The 19,641-nt window shown below is 49.7% G+C and overlaps 1 protein-coding gene across 1 annotated transcript; it reads right to left on the reverse strand.

The window, feature by feature from the left end:
• Positions 1 to 436: 436 nt before the first annotated feature.
• CHI3L1 (chitinase 3 like 1) lies at positions 437 to 18,267 on the reverse strand. Its single transcript, XM_029068162.2, has 10 exons — positions 18,200 to 18,267; positions 14,668 to 14,697; positions 13,001 to 13,205; positions 12,224 to 12,280; positions 10,248 to 10,398; positions 8,805 to 8,929; positions 8,504 to 8,624; positions 6,737 to 6,919; positions 1,552 to 1,668; positions 437 to 926 (listed from the first exon to the last, which is right to left on the reverse strand). The coding sequence occupies exons 1-10, from the start codon at positions 18,222 to 18,224 to the stop codon at positions 789 to 791; spliced, it is 1,152 nt and encodes a 383-aa protein (XP_028923995.1). The 5' UTR covers positions 18,225 to 18,267; the 3' UTR covers positions 437 to 788.
• Between the last annotated feature and the right edge of the window lie 1,374 nt (positions 18,268 to 19,641).

Consider the following 19,641-nt stretch of genomic DNA (forward strand, 5'->3'; position numbering starts at 1 on the left):
GTTGGGGCCTATTAGATCTTAAAAACCGGGGCACAGCCCGTGTGCAGACGGGGGGCTTCCATGGCCACCAGCCCCACCCCCTGGAGATCGGGCCAATGGGCTGGGCAGTCGCTCCTATCCAGGCCCTAGGACCCCTTTGGTGCCAGGATGTCAGTCTGAATCTGCCAATCCCGTCAACTTTCCTGAAAGACAGGCTATGGGGCTGGGGGCCCACCAGAGGCAAACTTGGGAATTAATGCAATTAATTAGAAATTAAACTTCCCAGATGGCCTGTTGCTTTCTCAGGGCAAACAAAGCCTTCCCCACTGCCCTGGAGTTGGGCAGGGAGGAACGAACCTTGCGGGTCGGACAGACTCAGTCACAGGGAGAGAAGGGTGGACAACCCTGGACCAGAAGCTGGAAAGGATGGGAGAGAAGGAGAGATGAAAAGCCGGGATGAGAATTCCGACCAATGGTTCCTTTATTGTTCAGTCAAGGTGGGAAAGGGAGGATGCTTGCAATGGGCATTCAGGGAGGTCAAATGTGCTTTCCGAGGAGATGGAGGGAGGAAGGGTGGAAGGAGGTAGTCCTGTACATCCTAGGTCCCTCTCTGCCCCTCCAAAGACTGGACAGGAGGCCCAGCCATATTGTGGAAGATTGGGATCTCACCCGGAGCAGGCCAGAACCACAGCACAGCGTTAGATCAGAAGAGAAGTCACCAGGTCCACTTCCATGGCAGGCTGTGAAGCCAGTTTGTACCCTGAGCAGAAGCAGGAAGGTGGGAGAGGGAGGGACAGCCCCCTGAAGGGTTAGGCTGAGCGCAGTGTGTCTCGGATGGTCCTGGTGAGCGGATACGGCTTCTGGCCACAGAACTCCCCGCGGAAGTCATCCAAATCCAGGGACCAGACCATGGCCCCGGCCAGGCCCTTCTCCTTCAGATACTCGGCCTGAGAGGAAAAGAGAACAATCCCCACCCCAATCAAGAACGAGATGGACCGACTCCCCACGAGATACCCAAGGAGATTAGGGGAGGCAATTTACAGGCTGGGAGTCCCAGGACACTGCCCGTCTCATCATATTTCCAGATGAGGTGAGACAGAGGCGGGCCAGGGAGGAAGGTGAAGTGAAGAGGGGCAGTCTGGGTAAATGAAGACGAGGTTGACATGGATGCGGGGAGGGAGGGAGGGGTGGCGACCAATAAAAATGATAATGATGGTATTCGTTAAGTGCTTACTGAGTGCCAAGCACTGTTCTAAGAACTGGGGTAAATACAAAGTAATCAGGTTGTCCCACATAGGGCTCACAGTCTTAATCTCCATTTTATAGATGAGGTAACTGAGGCTCAGAGAAGTGAAGTGACTCACCCAAAGTCACACAGCTGACAAGTGGAGGAGCTGGGATTAGAACCCACGACCTCTGACTCCCAAGCCCACGCTCTTTCCATTAAGCCACACTTTGTAAAGTTTTCAGACTGTGCCCCCATCTTCTTGGTTCGTCCTAGCCCAGTCGCCACGATCCCCAGCCTCTCTGCTCACCCTCCCTCCCCCTTGGGTCATTCCCAGGAGCACTGACCTTTGCTTTGACACTCTTTGGGTCGTCGTACCCCACCCATTGGTTGCCCTTGGTGGCATAAGGGACTCCTTGCCCTGGGATCACAGAGGTGGTGGCCCCCTGGAGGAAGGTGCAGATCTGAAATAGAAAGATGGTGAAGTAGGGCAAGGCCTTACAAACCATTCCTCTTCTCCTCTCCAACTACCCCTGCTTCCTTGGAGAACTCTTTTACTCCCATGGCTTCAACTCCCATCTCTACTCGGATGATTCCCAAATCAACCTCCCCAGCTCTTACCTCTCTCCTGTGTGGTCTCCCATTTCCTTTTACCTTCAGGATGTCTCTGCTTGATCGTCCCACAGACATCTCAAACTAAACATTTGCAAAACAGAACTCCTCATCTTTCCACCTAACCTCCTCCTCCCTCAGGCTTTCCCATCACCACACTACTCCCTGTCTTCCAACCCTGCAAACTTGGTATTATCCTCAACTCATTTCTGTCATTGAACCTGCATTTGCAGTCTTTCACAAAAGCTCTAGAATCTGTCCCTTCCTCCCCGTCCAAACTGCTACTACGCTGATCCATGAACTTCTCATAGCTCGCCTCTTCTACTGCACCATCCTCCTTGCTGACCTCCCTGCCTCCTATCTCTTCCTACTCCAGTCCATACTTCAATATACTATCCAGATTATTTTTCTAAAAAAAATTCACTCCACATCTCCCCACTCCTCAAAACCCCCACTCCTCAAAACCTCTAGTGGTTGCCCATCCATCTCCACATCAAACAAAACATACTCACCATCGGCTTTATATCACTCCCATTCAGCTCTCTCCCTCCTACCTCTCCTGGCTCCTTTCACACTACAACCCAGCCTGCACTCTTGGCTCTTCTAATGCCAACCTACTCCCTGTGCCTCTATTCCATCTCTATTTCAGCTGATCCCTTGCCCGTATATTCCCTCATGCTGTACCCCCTCCCACTTCGTATCTGACAAACCACCACTCTCCCTACCTTCAAAACCATCCTAAAATCATTTCTACTTCAAGAAGCCTTCCCTCTCCTCTCCCCACCCTATATTTCCTTCCTCCTGAGTTGCCTATGCACTTGGGCCCGTACCCTCAAAGCTCTTTGATACTCACACACCCCCGACCCCACACACAAAGGACTTAGGTCCATATCCTTATTTACTGCTCTTGATTCTATTTATTGCTATTGTTCTTGTCTGTCAGTCTCCCCCGATTAGACTGTAAGCCCGTCAAAGGGCAGGGACTGTCTCTATCTGTTACCGATTTGTACATTCCAAGCACTTAGTACAGTGCTCTGCACACAGTAAGCGCTCAATAAATACTATTGAATGAATGAATGCTTTCCTTAAATGTAATTTGTTTTAATGTCTGCCTCCCCTACTAGACTGTAAATTCCTCAAGTGCAGGGATCAGGTCTACTAACCCTAATGTACTCTTCCAAGTGCTTATTGTTGTGCTCTGCACTAGTAAGTGCTCAATAAATACCACTGATGGATTGATTGAATGATAGTTTCTCCAAGGCCATTTGGTCACTGAGGTCCTACTCAGGCTCTCAGGATGGGCCCACAGGTCCCTCAATGGCTGTGGAAAGATTCTCCTATTGTTCAGAGGTTAAGTAGCTGTCAGCCAAACAACTGCTTTCGTTCCTGGCCTATTCCATCTCTTCCAGACAGGTGAAACCTAAGTCTTCCAGGATAATTGGTTTTCTCCCTGATCTTTAAGGATCTCCAGCCTTTAAGGGTCTCCTGTTAATTCAAAACTCATCCTTAAGCCCAATTATCTGGGCCTCGGTTTCCTCATCTTTAAAATGGGGATTCAGTCCCTCCTATTTAGACTGTGAACCCATGAGGAACAGGGACTGTGTCCGTCCTAATGATCTTGTACCTACCCCAGCATTTAGAACACTGCTTAGCACACAGTGAATGCTTAACAGGTACATTATTATTGTTCTCTTCTTCAGGCCTCTGTGGGCTTGAAGAAGAACTAGTCAGCATATTTTCCATATATGCCTGAAGGTCTGAAGACAGTTTTTAAATCCTCCTTCAGCAGTCTCCTCTTCAGGCTCAACCTCCCCATAAATCACTTTCTATCACTGTCCACGGAAAGCTATCCAGTTTTCTGCTCCTTTTTAAAATATGCCGATGAAAAGTAGACACGATTTACTGTAGTAACAGTCAGGAGTTGTGTTGTTGTGGGAAACTTCTGTCAAGGCATCGGCAGTGTCTGACCAATCAACTTCTAGCAGTAGAGAGGCCAGGAGACAGCTGGTAGGGGAAGAAGGCGGAACAGAAGGAAACCTCTACCAGCTTTTTCTTGCAGTTCTTCTCAATCAATCAATCCATCCATCAATCAGTGGTATTTATTGACTGCTTACGTGTGCAGAGCACGGTACTAAGCACTTGGGAGAGTAGAGTACAACAGAATTAGCAGATACGTGTTCTCTGCCCACAAAGAGCCTCCTCCCTCCTTCTGCACCTCCTTCCAGCTCCTTTACGCCCTGTTCTGCCTGTTCTCTGGCCTCCTCTTCTACTGCCCATGCCCTGGCTCCCACCACCCATGTCCTGACTCCTGCCGTCTATGCCCTGGCTTCTCTGTCCATGCCTTAGCTCCTGCTTCCCAAGCCCTGGTTCCTACTGTCAGCGCAGTTTCCCCCCATCATTTTCTTCCACCTCCCCACCACTGCCTACGTATCTGCCATCTTTCCTCCCACCATCCTTTGGGGTCCTTTACCTGGTACTCTAAGGGTCTGACCAGTGCAGAGTAGAGTGGAAGGATTTTTCCTAGCCCACTTTATACTTGCCAATATTATGTTGGCTTTTGAAATAGCTGCAAGCTCAGCCTCCTCGTGGTTCACTTTGACCCTTAGATCATTTTCTGTTGAATTTATTCTTGGGCAGTTTTTCCACATCGTATATTTATGGTATTTGCTTGTGGTGGTGGAGGGGTTGGTTTCTTGTGCATGTCCCATTGAAGCTTATACTACTGTCTCCTGTTCCCATTTCAATGGGCTCAGAGAGCACATCTAACTAACCCTATTAGAGATCCTCTCTGCTCAGCAGCCCATGGAAACCCAACCCTGGGGGATTAGAGAGGCAGGGCGATTCCATTTCAAGAAGGCAGGGAATACTTGGAGAGGGTGTGGGGTGGGGAGGGAAGGAGCAGGTGGAAAGAATTTATGGGTATTTTGACATTAAATAAAGAACAGACAAATATTATAGAAATGTAGCTGCTGGGGAGACTCTGGCATTATCCTAGACTTATCTCTTTCATTCAACCCACATACTCAATCTGTCACTAAATTCTGTTGGTTCTACCCTTCAGAACATCTCTAGAATCCACCCTTTCCTCTCCATCCAAACTGCTTCCATGCTGGTCATTCAATAGCATTTATTTCATTCAATAGTATTTATTGAGCGCTTATTATGTGCAGAGCACTGTACTAAGCCCTTGGAATGTACAATTCAGCAACAGATAGAGACAATCCCTGCCCAATGACGGGCTTACAGTCTAATCACGGGTTTACAGTCTAATCCAAGGATTTATATCCCACCTTGACCGCCCTGTCTCCTTTCTTTCCCCTCTTCAGTCCCGACTTCATTCTGCTGCCCAGATCATTGTTCAGTTCACGTCTCCCGCCCCTCAAAAACCTCAAATGGTTTCCCATCCATCTCTACATCAAACTCCTCACCATCAGTTTTAAGACACTCAATCATCTCTCCTCCTCTTATCTTATCTTGTTGATCTCCTACTATAACTCAGCCCACACTCTTCACTCCTCTAATGCCAACTTACTCTGTGTTCCTTGGTATCATCTATCCTAGCGCCAACCCATTGCCCATGTTTTCCCTCCTGGATCAGCCTCCACTGGCAGACCATCACTCTCCAACCTTCAGAGCCCTCTGGAAGTCACATCTCCGATAGGTCTTCCCTGACTAAGCCCTCATTTCCCCTATTTCCTCTCCCTTCTGCATCACCTATGCAATTGGATCAATCAGGCGATTGATGGTATTTTACTGAACACTTCTGTGTGCAGAACACTGTACTAAATGCTTGGGAGAGTACAACATAACAGAGTTGTTGGACACAGTCCCTTCCCACAAGGGGCTTACAGATTAGATGGGGAAACAGACACTGATATAAATAAATAATACAAATTTGTAATTTGTACAGTGCTGTGGGAGTGAGGGTGGGGTGAATGAAATGTACAAATCCAAGGCAAGAGTGATGCAGAAGGGGTTTAAGCACTTGATTCTCAATCCCATCCCCAACCCCACAGCACTTATGTGCCTATCTTCATACTCTCCCATTCCCCAATCATTGATTGATTTTAATCTACCTCCTCCTCTAGACTGTGGGCAGGGATTGTGTCTACCAACTCTGTTGTACTGTATTCTCCCAAGCTCTCAGTAGAGTTCTCTGCACACTTGTTGTTATGGTATTTGTTAAGTGCTTACTATGTGCCAAGCACTGTTCTAAGCACTGGGGTAGATACAAGTTAATCAGGTTGGACACAGTTCCTGTCCCATCTGGGGCTCACAGTCTAAGTAGGAGGGAGTAGGATATGATCACCATTTTACAGATGAAGGAACTGAGAGGCAAAGAAGTTGAGTGACCTGCCACAGGTCACACAGCAGACATGTGTTGGAGCCAGGATTAGAACCCAGATCCTCTGACTCCAAGGCCCAAGCTCTTTCCAACAGGCCTCACTGCTAGCTGTTTAAAATTCAATAAATACCACTGATTGATGGATTGATTGACTCTGGAACAGTAGCAGCAGGCTGCTCTCCCTTCCCTTCCCCCCACGACCCAGTTAAGACTAGCAGAACAGGGGAGAGCCATCAGCCAGTCAGTCGATGATATTTATTGAGCTCTTACAGTGTGCAGAGCACTGTACTAAACCCTCCTTCTCCTGGAACAACTTCCTCCCTGGAGACTCCCTCCACCTTCCATCTTCCTGGACTTGGCAGGTGCAGAGGGTGGCGCTTATTTCAGCAAGTTCCTGGAGGCCTTCCCTCAGGTCCTTCTTACACTCCCTTCCCCCAACCCTCACTGGTGCCTGCTTCTACTATGGCTTGGCTGGCTTCCTCCACCTGGAGCCCACTGTCCCATGACCGGGCCCGACCAGGGACCGGAGAAAGACTGCTTCCAGTGAACGAGATGGCCTCCCAGTCCCCACTTACCTCATAGTAGGCCAGCTTCCCTTTGTCGTTGGTGAAGGGTCCAGGAAATCCTGGTCCCGAGGCCTGGGCCCCGACGCCAGAGTCTGAAGAGGCCAGGGTGAAGGTCCGTCCGAACGTCGGGATCCCCATGAGGAGTTTACTGGCTGGGGCTCCCTTGCTCAACACGTAGCCCACGGCGTATTCCTGGAGGGAGGAACAGCAACCCTGGCTCAGGGCTGGGAGGCAGGGCGAGGGGGCGGCAGCTGGGGCAGAGATCTCCCGCCCCAGAGGAGCTGGGTGGATGCTGGGAATGTGTCTGCTTATTGTTATATCGTATTCTTCCAAGTGCTTAGTACAGTGCTCTGCGCATAGTAAGCGCTCAGCAAATACGATTGAAGGAATGAATGAATGAATGCCAGGTTGCTGGTGGGGCTGTTAGTGTACCCATGTCCCCAGGGGAGGCTGATGGATGTTTGGGTGCGGGGTCCCGAGGGCAAGTTCTTTTCATTCCATGGGACAGGGACCATGGCCAACCTGATGACCTTATCTCTATCCCAGCACCTAGTACAATGCTTGGCACATAGTGAGCACTTAAATACTCCCATGATGGTTATTGTTATTAGTATTACTGTGCAGGGGTCCTTCGGGAAGAAGGTAGATTTGCAGATCATATATCTGCAGCAAGAGAACACACATCTCAAATTGATTCATCTCTAGCGTGTTATTCTTTTCCCTCCCCTTTCTTAGAGAAGCTCTCTAAAGAGGGTTTTTTTGTTTTCTTTTCTTCTCCCAGCTTCTCCTCTAGCCAACCCAGGAAGCCTGTGCTGGTCTTCCCCACCTGCTTCTCTGGAATCCCAGACTCCTTATGGGCAGGGTTCGGGTTTTGTGCTTCTGCCATATCCTGCCAAATGCCCAGTCCAGTGTATCCAGTAGTTTCCAATAAGTACCCTATCAATCAAAGGTATTTATTGAGCACTTTGACTACTATTAAAAGGAGCCTCTAAAGGTCAACTGATCCTGCACCCTCCTCGAATGGAAGGGGACTGTGCTGACAGTGCCAGTAGGAGGGGAGAAGGGGAGAGAGAAAGAGAGAGTGTGCGAGAGACAGTGTGTATGTGAGAGAGAGAGAGAGAAGGAAAGAGTGTTCTGTGATTGGCTAGCTGCCCACCTCCTTCCTACCCCAGATGTCCATCTACATGAGCTCAGGAAAACAGCTACAAAGGCAGGATGGGTAATATTAACCTCCTCCTTCAGCTGTGCAAATTGGCACGAGGCCCAGAATCTAAAAGAAACTAGGCAGGGGCTTATAAAGAAATCAGACTAAACAGAGATTGAGTAGGCTTTTCTAGTCCCTCCTCTTCTGTTTGGGCTAGGTGGACTTTGGTTCTGATCTCCCCTCCTAACCCCAAAGGACCAGGGGACCGTTCACCCAGTTTTGCCCTGATATCCCAGTATTCAGCTGGTGGGTCCCCTGACCGTTATTGTCGGAGAGCCAGTAAAGGGGTGACTGGTATTTTTGAGTACCATCAGTGGCCACTCTACTATGGTCCGAGTGCCCAGCTTGAGAACCGCAGTGCTTGGGGTATAGGGATCATGGTGGGGAGGCAGCTGGGATCTGATGGACTGGAGGATTAAGCAGTAGCTTGTGACTTTTCTGAGGAGATATGAAAAGAATAATAATGATGGTATTTGTTAAGTGTTTACTATGTGCCAAGATCCTCTCTTCTCTTTCTCAGCCCCTTATGTAATTACCCAGTTACCCAGGTAAATCCTTCAGCAGGTGCTTACAGTATTGCTGGATCTGGGGGTCCCTTTATCCCGTCCTCGGAAGAGGGGGCTGTTGTGGCCCGTGACCTTTTCCCAGTCGCCGTGGAAGTCAAACGTCATCAGGCTGATTAAATCCAGGTACCTGTGGTGGGAGGGTAGGGGCAGAGAGGAGGGCATGGAGTCATGAAATTGTCATTTGGGGCAGACAATGGCGAGCTGATAACCCAGAGTGCAGGGATTGAGGGCAAAGGCTTCTGGGAAATGAGAGGAGATACATAGAATATGGATGATTTGGCAAGGAGAGGAAGAGCAGGAAGCTCACTTGGAGATTTTAGGGATGTCATAGCCATTGTCTAGGTTGACCCGTCCTGCAGGCAAAGGTGCACTCAGCAAGAGTCTCTCCTTCTCCGTGATTTCAGCTTCCCGGGTGAAAGCGGCAGCTATTTCCTGGGGGGAGGGAAAGAGGAGGGAGAGTCAGATGACCATATTTGGGGACCCTCAAAGAGGGTCATAGGTCCAGAAGAATAGCAAGGGAAAGGGAAAGGGGAGAGGGATAAAGGGGAAAATAGGGAAAGGGACAAGGAAAGCAATGGAAGGATGGCGTGGGGACACACTTAACTCTTCTGCCATTCCCCTCTGACCTCTCTGCTAACCTCCCCACTGATCTCCCCGCTGACCTGCCCAGGTTCTGACAGAATTCTATCAGAGGTCTCCACGGTGGCCTCGGGGGGATCAGGGGCTTAGAACTGGCGACAGTCACAGCTACTTGGCCACGTCAAAGCCAGGCCTCTGGACAGTGAATAGGAGTGTCTGGCATAATTACAAGCCTTGATCCCAATGCCAGGACCTCGAATGGTCAGACCCGAGCCAGTTCAGCCACAGTGGCAAAGGTGGTGGAAGCAGGGAGGAATGTCCTCCTCACCTCCAGTAGCGGCCATGGGCAGCCCCTGCCACAGTCATGCTCACCACCGTCCGGCTGCCCCGGCCCTGAATGCCTCCTGCCTTAAACCTGTTGGGGCTGGAAGAGGCCTTGGACATCCATTCGATTCCACATAAAGTGGCACATCTGATCTTGGGGAGGAGGAACCCAGGAGGGTGACTCCGGGCTAGTTTGTGCTTTTACTGGGACTCTGCCATGGGAAGAAAACTGAGCGAACCTTGCCAGAGCTCAAGGTACAGAGGCACCTGCCTCTCCTCACACTGTCTCAGCCCAAATCAGGTCCTGCTGATACACAATCCTATGGTATTTCTATTTCTACCCTCCGTGGTGGGTCCTAGACTTAGCTTCAGGGGACTAAGAGGTCATCTTCATCGTTCCCCTGCCTCTAGGTTGGACCCTCAGAGAAGCAGATGTCACTTCCTCCTTCATGGACCTGCTCTAGTATCTACCAACCCTCACTGCCTCACTGTGAGGCAACCCTCACTGCTTCAGTGAGGGCCCTCTAGATTGGGCCCTCAGAGAAGCAGATGTCACTTCCTCCTTCTTGGACCTGCTCCAATGTCTACCAACCCTCACTGCCAGGAATTTTTCTTTAAATCTAACCTCAGTCCCATGTGCTGCAGTATTAGCTCATTCTGCCTTGCCTATCCTTAGAGGAAATGGACAGCTACAGAGCCCTGTCCAACTCAAGAGGAAGCCTGATACATTTAATCATTGAAAAAGCCTCCCCCGACTCTCCCTAGCTCTTCCCACCCATCACCACCCCTCCATGTACCTCCCTGGCCCTCTTGGCCTCCTTTCTACCCACCCAGGCTTAGGCTGTACCTGAAGAAGAGTGACGTAATGCTGCTTGTCTCTAATTCCCGGGTATTGCCAGGCCAGGTCCAGCCCATCGAAACCAAACCTTCGCAGGAACGGGGCCACCGACTGGACAAACGTGCTGCGGTTACTGGGACTGGATGCCATGCTGGAAAACCTAGAATCCAAAGCCGGTGCCAACCGTGTTCAGTCCCGGTCTCAGGATCCACCCTTGGCTTTGGGATCCAGTCCCAGCACTGGGATTCAGCCCCGTGATCCACTCCCATCCCTGGTATTTGGTCCCAGGATCTAGGCCCAGCCCTGGGATCCAGCCCGGGCACCCCTTTGCCACCAGGGGGTTTGAGCAAGCGCTCGCTGATAGGACAGCTGGCTGTCTCACAGGCCCTTGGGCCAGGTTCAACCCCGGCCACGCCTTCCCTCGGTCCCGGTGCAGGCAGTTGGGTGGCACGCTGCTCTCTGGGTGAGCATGCAAGGATTTCTGGCTGGAGCTCAGGGAGGCTTGGAACCAGGAAGGCAGGGCTGTGCCCCACACTGACCTGAACCACCCTCGCCCTGCTCCCCATTGGCCCCTGCCCTTGGGGTGCTCCCCAGTGATCAGAAAAGCAGGATGGATCCGTGGCAGAGCGTGGGAAGGGACAGCAGAGTAACTACCCCAGATGTCAGCAGGTATGAAGTGCAGAGAGCCTCCAACTTCAGCTAACAGCACCTCTGTTACATTTCCTGTCCCTTCTGCTTCCTGCTGAGCTAGGGCAGTTTCAGCCTGGGCTGCAGGGACAGCTTCCTCTCCCTCCCTCTTTTTTTTTTTTTAAGTGTTTATTAAGTGCTTACTCTGTGCCAGGCTGGGGTAGATACAATATGATCAGGGTGGACACAGTCCCTATCTCATACAGTGCTCACAGTCTTAATCTCCATTTAACAGGTGAGGTAACTGAAGCACAGGAAAGTGAAATGAATTGCCCAAGCTCCTACAACAGACAAGTAGTGGAGTGGGATTAGAACCCATGTCTTTTGGATTCCCAGGTGTGTGCTCTTTCCATTAGGCCACAGTGCTTCTCAATGGATCCCCTTCCTCTCCTTGGACTGGGGATCCTGCCTCTGAGGCAGTGCCAAACATGGTGAAAGGGAGAGACTGTGGGCAGGGTATTGCCCTCCTCCTTCTTCTCAGAGGGCCACCCTCCTGAACCAAGGGCAACAAGTGACCAGAAGCTCTTGGGGATCCTTGAATCTAATCCCGGCTCTGCCACCTCTCAGCTGTGTGACTTTGGCAAGTCACTTTACTTCTCGGTGCCTCAGATACCTCATCTGTAAAATGGGGATTGAGACTGAGACTCATGTGGGACAGTGAGTCTCATGTGGGACAGCCTGATTACCCTGTATCTACCCCAGTGCTTAGAACAGTATTCGGCACACAGTAAGCACTGAATGAATACCAACATTATTATTATTATTATTATCCATGACACCGCATCAGCAAAACCTTTTTCGTTCCCCTCTCTCCTCACACTAGAGTGGGGCGGCTCATAGAGCCTCTGCCCTGGATACAAAAATCCTGTTATTTTATTGAAACGCACACACACACACTCTCTCTCTCTCCCTCTCTTGCGCTTGCCCTCTCACTCTCTTTCTTTCTCTCTCTCTCCACTGAGAGTTGATGGGGAGGAGTAGGTCATAGGCTGTGAAAGATTGGTCAGTAAGTGGATTGCAGAGCTCTAAGAGTCCCCTAGAGATCACTGAACTATCACCCTTCCTCAAGGCAGGGCCAAAGGGCCTCCAGCTGAACTACATTTGATCATTCTGAAAATCCTCTGTGTCTCTGGCGCAGGACTCTGGCCCTGGACTCAGCTATCCATGAGCCCTCAGTCCTAGCCAGGCATCCAGAAAAGAGAGTCTCCTCCCCTAATGTCATGGGCCCCCCCGCCCCCCATGGGCCCTGGTGCACAGAACCTTCCTCCGTTAGTGCTCCCTGGAGCTGGGCACCTTACCTTTGAGTTCCAAATGCCCACCCGCCAATGGACAGCAGTGTCTTCAGCTTGGCATTCCTGTAGAGTGGAGGGAGAGCAGGAGAGAAAGTTAAGTTTCCCCTCTAAGAAGCCCCAGTGACTTAGTGACAGCAAGACTCAGTTGGGTTTCTCCAGAGCAGAGGCCCGGCCTCTGCACAGCTGAAGGATAGGAAGCCAGGGCCACGAGCTGGCCAAACTCAATCCCTGAAATCTCAGTGTTCTTCTTGCCCCCTGCTCCCCAAAAGTTCAGGGACCTAGGAGAAGAGGGCTCTTTTTTGAGTCCAGGTTGGCTTCTTACTGGGTACCCTGGGCTCACTGGAAAGAACTCCAAACCCCTAGAGCCCTCAACTCCCCAAATCTCTGGAAGTGAGGAAGTTACAGTTCTGCCCAGATCCCCAGGGTCTGGAGTCATAGACTGACTACCAGGACCTTTGGAGTCAGAGCCCAGTTAGATCTCGTTCAGGGCTTCAGACACAGCCCCAAATGTCATTCTATTAACACCCTTCCCTGTGGTTCCCTGTGGAGAACACCGGTGAGTGACAAGATTCCTGAATCCCGGCACTGGAAGTTATCTTAGGAGGTCTTCCTGCCCAGCTCCCTGCCTCTGACCAATCAAGTTCACAAAATCCTCTAGGGTCTTGGAGAAGACCCAACCCCTGTCTCAAATCTGGGCTCCAGGGTCATATTCTACTTCCCTTCTCTTCCCGGGTTCCCCACGTTACAAGGCCAGGAGAGTCTGTAGAAATCCAGGGTCCTTACTTGGTTTTGAGATCATTGAAGGTTTCATAGAGGGTGACATCGTTCCACTCCAAGGTGTCGATTTCTCCATTCGTTCCCATACCAGCAAAGCTGTAGATGATGTGAGTGCACAGAGAGGTGTCGATGTCTTCTGGGAGGAAGGCCCCAGTCCCAGGCCGAAACTGGGACCAGTTGGTGTAGTAACAAACCAGTTTGAAGGCACAGCCTTTGGAGGGAAGGGGAAGGAAGAGGTGGGGAGGGTATAATCGGGCTCAGGGACATGTCCAGTTATCTGGTCCTTTGTTGGCTCTGTATTTCTGCTGCTGTACCTCCTTCTAGCTCTTTTAATTCAAGGAAGCAGTGGGCCACGTGTCATACTAATGGGGTCTTCAGCGTTTATCTCCCTCCTTCCTAATCTCTACCTCCTTGAGAAACAAATGATCACAAGATAGGTCCAGAGGGGCTTCCAGAGGTCATCTTGTCTATTCCCCTATCTCAGGCAGGGCTTATCAATCGATCGATCAATCAATCGCATTTATTGAGCACTTATTTTGTGCAGAGTGCTGTTCTAAGCACTTGGGAGAGTACAATACAATACAATTAGCCGGCACATCCCCTGCCATAATGAACTTACAGTCTAAAGGGGGAGACAGACATTAATATGAATAAATAAGTAATTTATAACATATTATTTAAAGATCTGTACCTAAGTGCTATGGGGTTGGGGGTGAGGTGAATATCAAGTGTCCAAAGGTCACAGATTGAAATGTATAGACGATGCAGAAGGGAGAGCGAGCAGGGGAAAAGAGCTTAATTGGGGAAGGACCTAATAATGCTCTGAAAGTGGAGAGTGGGAATTTGGCATATATGGAGGGGAAGGGAGTTCCAGGGTAATGGGAGGATGTGGGAAAGAGGTTAGTGGAGAGATAGACAAGACTGGGGATCAGTGAGTAGGCAGGTGCTAGAGGAGCAGAGTGTGCCTGGTTGTAGTAGGAGATTAATGAAGAGGTTGGACGGGGTGAGCTGATCGTATGCCAATGATAAGGAGTTTCCCTTTGATGCAGAGGTGGATGGGCAGCCACTGGAGGTTCTTGAGGAGTGGAGTGACATGAACCGAACATTTTTGTTAATAAATGACTCGTGCAGCAGAGTATGGATTGGAGTGGGGAGAGACAGGAGGCCGGGAGGTCAGTGAGGAGGCAGATGCAGTAGTCAAAGTGAGAGAGGATAAGTGCTTGAATCAGCGTGATAGCAGTTCGGATGGAGAGGCAAGGGCAGATCTAGCAGTGTTGTGAAGCCATTCTGGACCATCTTCCTTAATCCTGAAAGATATCCCGGGAAAGCAAACCGATAGCCTCCCTATGTCATCTGTTTCAGGAATTTGCTGAGAGGAGGTTTTTCCTTCGGTTTAAACCTCTCTCCAGTTTCCTGCAGCTTCAGCCCATATACTTTCACTTGGTTCTCACTGGAGGCAGAGACTACTTAGTTCCCCAGCCCCCTGCTCTTGCTCGTAGACTCATTTTATTGACCCTGCAATGGGACAGTGTGTTTGAAGAAAAAGAAAAACCAAAACTAAGAGCCACCACTGAGGGGAGTGGATACCTTGTTATACCACCCCCAACCCTTTCCCTTACTCTCCCTCCCTCCTCTGCCCCACTTTTACCCAGGCATAATGGATGGTTACTTACTGCTCTGAAGAAGCACCAAAATGGCAAAACCTAAAGCAAAATCCAAACCAAGTGTCAGCGATGGAGTTCCCTGGCCCCACATACCTCCTCTCTGTTGACTTTATTTCACTTTTCAGTCAGGATCTTTTTTTGCTAATGTTAGTCACTTTTTTAATTTCTCTTGGGAAACTCAAAGTGATTTCCCACCCCTGAACTCATCCCTCTTCCAGTTTCTCTTGGAAGGGGCGAGGGGCAGAATTTCCATGTTACAGAAGGAAAAGTAAAAGTTCAGAGCAGTTAGGAGGCTTGCCCAAGGTCAGACATAAGGACTCAAATCCAGGTGTCCCAACTCCCACCCATCAAGCCACCATATGAAGAATTTTGAAGCTCCAGCTCCCATTCCCCCCTCCTCTCCCTTTAGACTAATGGGGTTCAGGTTCCTCTCCCATGTCACCGTACTTGTCTCTAGCCTAGGCCTACCAAACAGTTAGTTAATCAAGAGATCCCAGGTAGCTGTTTAGCCCCTCTTTGGCAAATTGGAGATCCTTGCCTGATATGCTGAGCATATGAGGTTATGCCTTCATCAAGGGTTTATCCCTTTGTCCAGGAAAGGCCTGTTGGTTGGAATACACGATGACTCCAGATTAGAGTGACCCCAGACATAGCTAGCAGGGCCAGATGGCAAGTAGAGCCAGCCTGCAGTAGGTTCTTGGGGGTCTCAGGGAGAAATCTGGCACTCCAAGGACTGATGTTATCCTCCAAAAGAAAAAGAAATCCCATCCCACAGGATTGATGGGCGCAAGGGAGTTGTGGGTTCTCGGGTCCAGAGAGAGGGACCCTGGCCCTGGCCCTTAGAAAAACAGCATGGCCTAGTGGACAGAGCACAGGCCTGGGAGTCAAAAGGAGCTGGGTTCTAATCCCAGCTCAGCTATTTGTCTGTTGGGTGACCTTGGTCAAGTCACTTAACTTTGCTGTGCCTCTGTTCCTTCATCTGTAGATAGGGATTAAGACTGGGAGCTCCATGTGGGACAGGGACTGTGTCCAACCTGATTTGCTTGTAACCATCCCAGAGCTTAGTCCAGTTCCTGACACGTAATAAGCACTTTACAAATATCACAATTATTATTAATTATTAGAGGGGAGGGGGAAGGGGCTCTTACCCCTTCCCTTCTCTCGCCTGCCTCCCTTCCCTTTCATTAGAACCCCTCACAGGCTGAGCAAGCCTATGCATCCTTCAAGCCCCAGGCCCCACATTCTTACAAGTCCCTTAAGCACTGTGATATTCAGCCCAACTTGGCCCCACTCAATCAATCAATGGTATTTATTGAGTGCTCACTGTGCACAGAGCACTCTACTATGCTCTTGGAAGAGTATAATACATCAGAGTTGGTATACTTATTGCCTGCTCACAAAATATCCTTAAACTCTGCTGTTTCCCCTAGCTGTAATTTGTTTTAGTGTTTGTCTCTCCCATTAGATTGTAAGCTCCTTCAGAGCAGGGATCCTGTCCACTGACTCTATTGTAGTATTCTCTCCCAAGTGCTTCGTACAGTGCTTCGCACATGATTGATTGATTGATTGAGCTCCACGGGCCAGGGAGGCCAGGTTCAGGGCAGATTCAGACTAGCTCCTGGATTTCCAATAATAATTATGGTATTTGTTAAGCGCTTACTATATGCAGAGCACTGTTCTAAGTGCTGGGGTAGATACAGGGTAATCAGATTGTCCCACGTGGGGCTCACATTTTTTTAATCCCCATTTTTACAGATGAGGTAACTGAGGCCCAGAGAAGTGAAGTGACTTGGCCAAGGTCACACAGCAGACGAGTGGCGGAGCTGGGATTAGAACCCACAACCTCTGACTCCCAAGCCCATGCTCTTTCCACTAAGCCACGCTGCTTCTCTAATGCTCCACTGCTAATTCTCCAATGCTCCCGTGGAGTCAGAATTTTGCCAAGACAGAATATGTCCAAGCCGGGCCCTGTATCCTTATTCCAAAGGGAGGCCTGGGCATTGGCCCATGGGGCTCAGCCCCGGGGACCCTCGTCAGTCCAGGCCCAGATGGTAGCCCCGGCTGGGCACCTCTTCCCACCACCAGTGTAAGGCCCTTCCATCCTTAGTCTTTAGCGAGTGGAGAATGCTTATTCATTTGCAAGTATTTGCCCTGTCTGTTCCTATTAATGTTTGCAAAGCATTTTCCTGAACTAAATGGGATAAAAAGGACCTGAAGAGGCCATCTTGTCCATTCTCCTGTCCCCTAGGCAAGCCCACATTCAGCTTTCCCAGACAGATGAGAATCTCTCCCAATTTTAAGAACTCCAGAAAATCAGACTCCACAACTTCTCTTGGTCACATCTGTCCTGTGTCTAACACCCTGGCAGGCAGAAAATAATTCCTGCTATCTCCTATCTAAAATCCCTCCTCCTACCTTTTAATAATAATTGTAGTATTTGTTAAGGGTAGTAAAGTAATAATTTTAATAATAATGGTAGTATTTGTTATGTGCCAAGCACTGGGAAAGTTTCAGTATAAGCAGATCAGACCAAGTCTCCATCCCCACTTGGAGCTCAGAGAACAGATACCCCCATTTCAATAGGTGAGAAAACCCAGGCCTGGAGAAGTTAAGTGACTTGTCCAAGGTCACACAGCAGGCAAATGGAGGAGCTGGGATAAGAATCCAGGTCTCCTGACTCTCAGGCTGGTGCTCTTTCTACCAGACCACGCTGCCCAGATCAGCACAGATGACCTCAGTGGAAGTGGCAAACAGCTGAACTTCCTTCAGAGATGAGGTCCTTTTTCAACTTGAAAGTCAATCAATCAATTGTATTTATTGAGCACTTACTTGTGCAGAGCACTGTATTAAGCACTTGGGAGAATATAATTAAATAGAGTTATAAAACGCCTCATCACTCTCTTTGGATAGCTGAGGGGAGCATAAGCTTGAGGTCAGGACTCCTGGATTCCCTCCTAGGGCTACCCAGTATGTTCCCAGCTCATCTTCTCCCACAGAAGGGATTCAGGTATGAGTCTGACAAAAATTAGCCTTAATCCTCCTCATGTGATACAAATTTTCCCTCCAGTCTAGCACAGGGAGGGGAGCTATGGTCTATGTTTTGCTCAGAGCAAGTGGTCAATAAGTGCCATAATAACTGTGGTGTCTGTTAAACACCTATTAGGTGGCGAGCCCAGTGCTAAGCACTGGGGCAGATACAAGATCATCAGGTCAGACTCAGTGCCTGTCCCTCTTGTCCCTCCCAATCTAAGTAGGAGGAAGAATAGGTATTGAATCTCAGTTGACAGATGAGGAAACTGAGGCCCAGAGAAGTTAAGAGATTTGCCCGCAGTCGTTCAGTTGGTAAGTGGCAGAGCTGGGATTAGAACCGTGGTCTTCTGACACCCAGGTCAGTGCCAGTGCTTCTCTGATAGTTAAGATTGATGTCTCCATGCCCCTGTCTGGGTACCCCTCTAGTCATTCCCCTAGATACTCCAGGTCCCCCCACAATGGAGAAACCCAAACCCCCATCTCCAAGCCCTCCAGCCTGCATCCCTTGTACCTGTCCTCATGGCTCTGAGATTCATGCCGCCACAGCCTGGGGGAAATCTCTGTTCCGAGGAGGCTGGCTGGGTCTGCCTTTTGGGGCAGGCTTCCCCTTTTATATCTGCCCTGGCCCCTCAACCCCCCACCCCCCTCCCCAACTGAGCTTACAGGAATTAAGAAGCCAAGAATAAAGGGAACTAAAGTCTGGTTGTCTGAAGGAGAAGGAGACCCTTGTCTGAAAAGAACTAGTTGGGAAATCCTCTTGACTTTTGCAATCTGTCAAAAACGAGGCTGTTTGGAAGAATAGATTGTTTTTGGAAGCCAGTGACTGCTTACCTTCATCTCAGATGATGCCTAGGGCTGTGAGGGGTCGGGTTCGGGGGGGGGGGCGTATGGCCCTCAGAAAGTCCCTCAGAGGTTATTTTGTAACTCTCCATTTCTGCTGCCTTATCTCTGCTGTCCTAACCTGGCAGAAGGTAGGGTGAGGAGAGGGAAGAGGGAGAGGGGGGAGGCGGGGAAGCTACTGTGCCGGAATTCTCTGCCTAGGGAAATGCTTCTCCTCTCCCAGAGGCCCTAGAGCCTGCAGGAATGAATGTCAATAAACAGGAGGCTGTTGTGCAACACAAATTGGAGACTCACGGCCTTTTAACAAACAGCATTTTCTCCCTCGGGATCCGTTACCCACTCTATCTGCTTCTTTTGGGCTGCCTCTTCCCTGACCACTTCCCCACCCCCGAAGATGTTGATACAGCCCCGTCCAAATGTGAAGCAGCTTCTAGAGAAGTGCCTGGAGTGGGAGGGCTTGATTCCCATCCAGAAAGGCAGGCAGGGAAGGAGGGGGAAAGTCCCTAAGTAGTGCTTGCTTATTCCTTCTTGGTCTTTTATTTCCTCTTCTTTTGGCCATTTAAGCCACAAAATCAAGTTGTAAGGCACCCTGTCGGCATCTTGGGAAAACCCATTAGCCTCAGTGTTGAAAGCAGATGTCAGTCTCCTGTCTGTTCTGAGTGCCTGCTGTGAACATGTCCCTGTACTGAATACATGTCCACAGAGAAGGGAGAAGGCACTGTCCTTGATGAAGTGGAAAGAGTCTCAGAATCATTCTAACGTAGAAACACAGTAATGAATTGGGAATTGACACATAAGAATGCAAGCACTAGAAAATGCCCAACATTTTACAGGGGAAATCAGAAAAATGGGGATTATTCTGGGCCAGCCTCCTGGAGAAAGGTTTTAGAAGAAAAGAGGGAGATGGTTAGGCAAAGAGAATGCTGCTACCTACTGTTGACCTTTCTATTGCAAAATGAAGATGGAATCCATTTCTTCACTAGACTTTCCATTCAACAGAACTGAAGTTGATCCTAGCGTCACAAAATGGAGAGGTCAACTGGTCCAGCCCCCTGCTTCCGGGCAGATATTACCTTATATTATACAAGACAGATGGTTCCTGATGGATACTCA

Source organism: Ornithorhynchus anatinus, chromosome 7 (genome assembly GCF_004115215.2).
Source record: "Ornithorhynchus anatinus isolate Pmale09 chromosome 7, mOrnAna1.pri.v4, whole genome shotgun sequence".
Lineage (NCBI taxonomy): Eukaryota > Metazoa > Chordata > Mammalia > Monotremata > Ornithorhynchidae > Ornithorhynchus > Ornithorhynchus anatinus.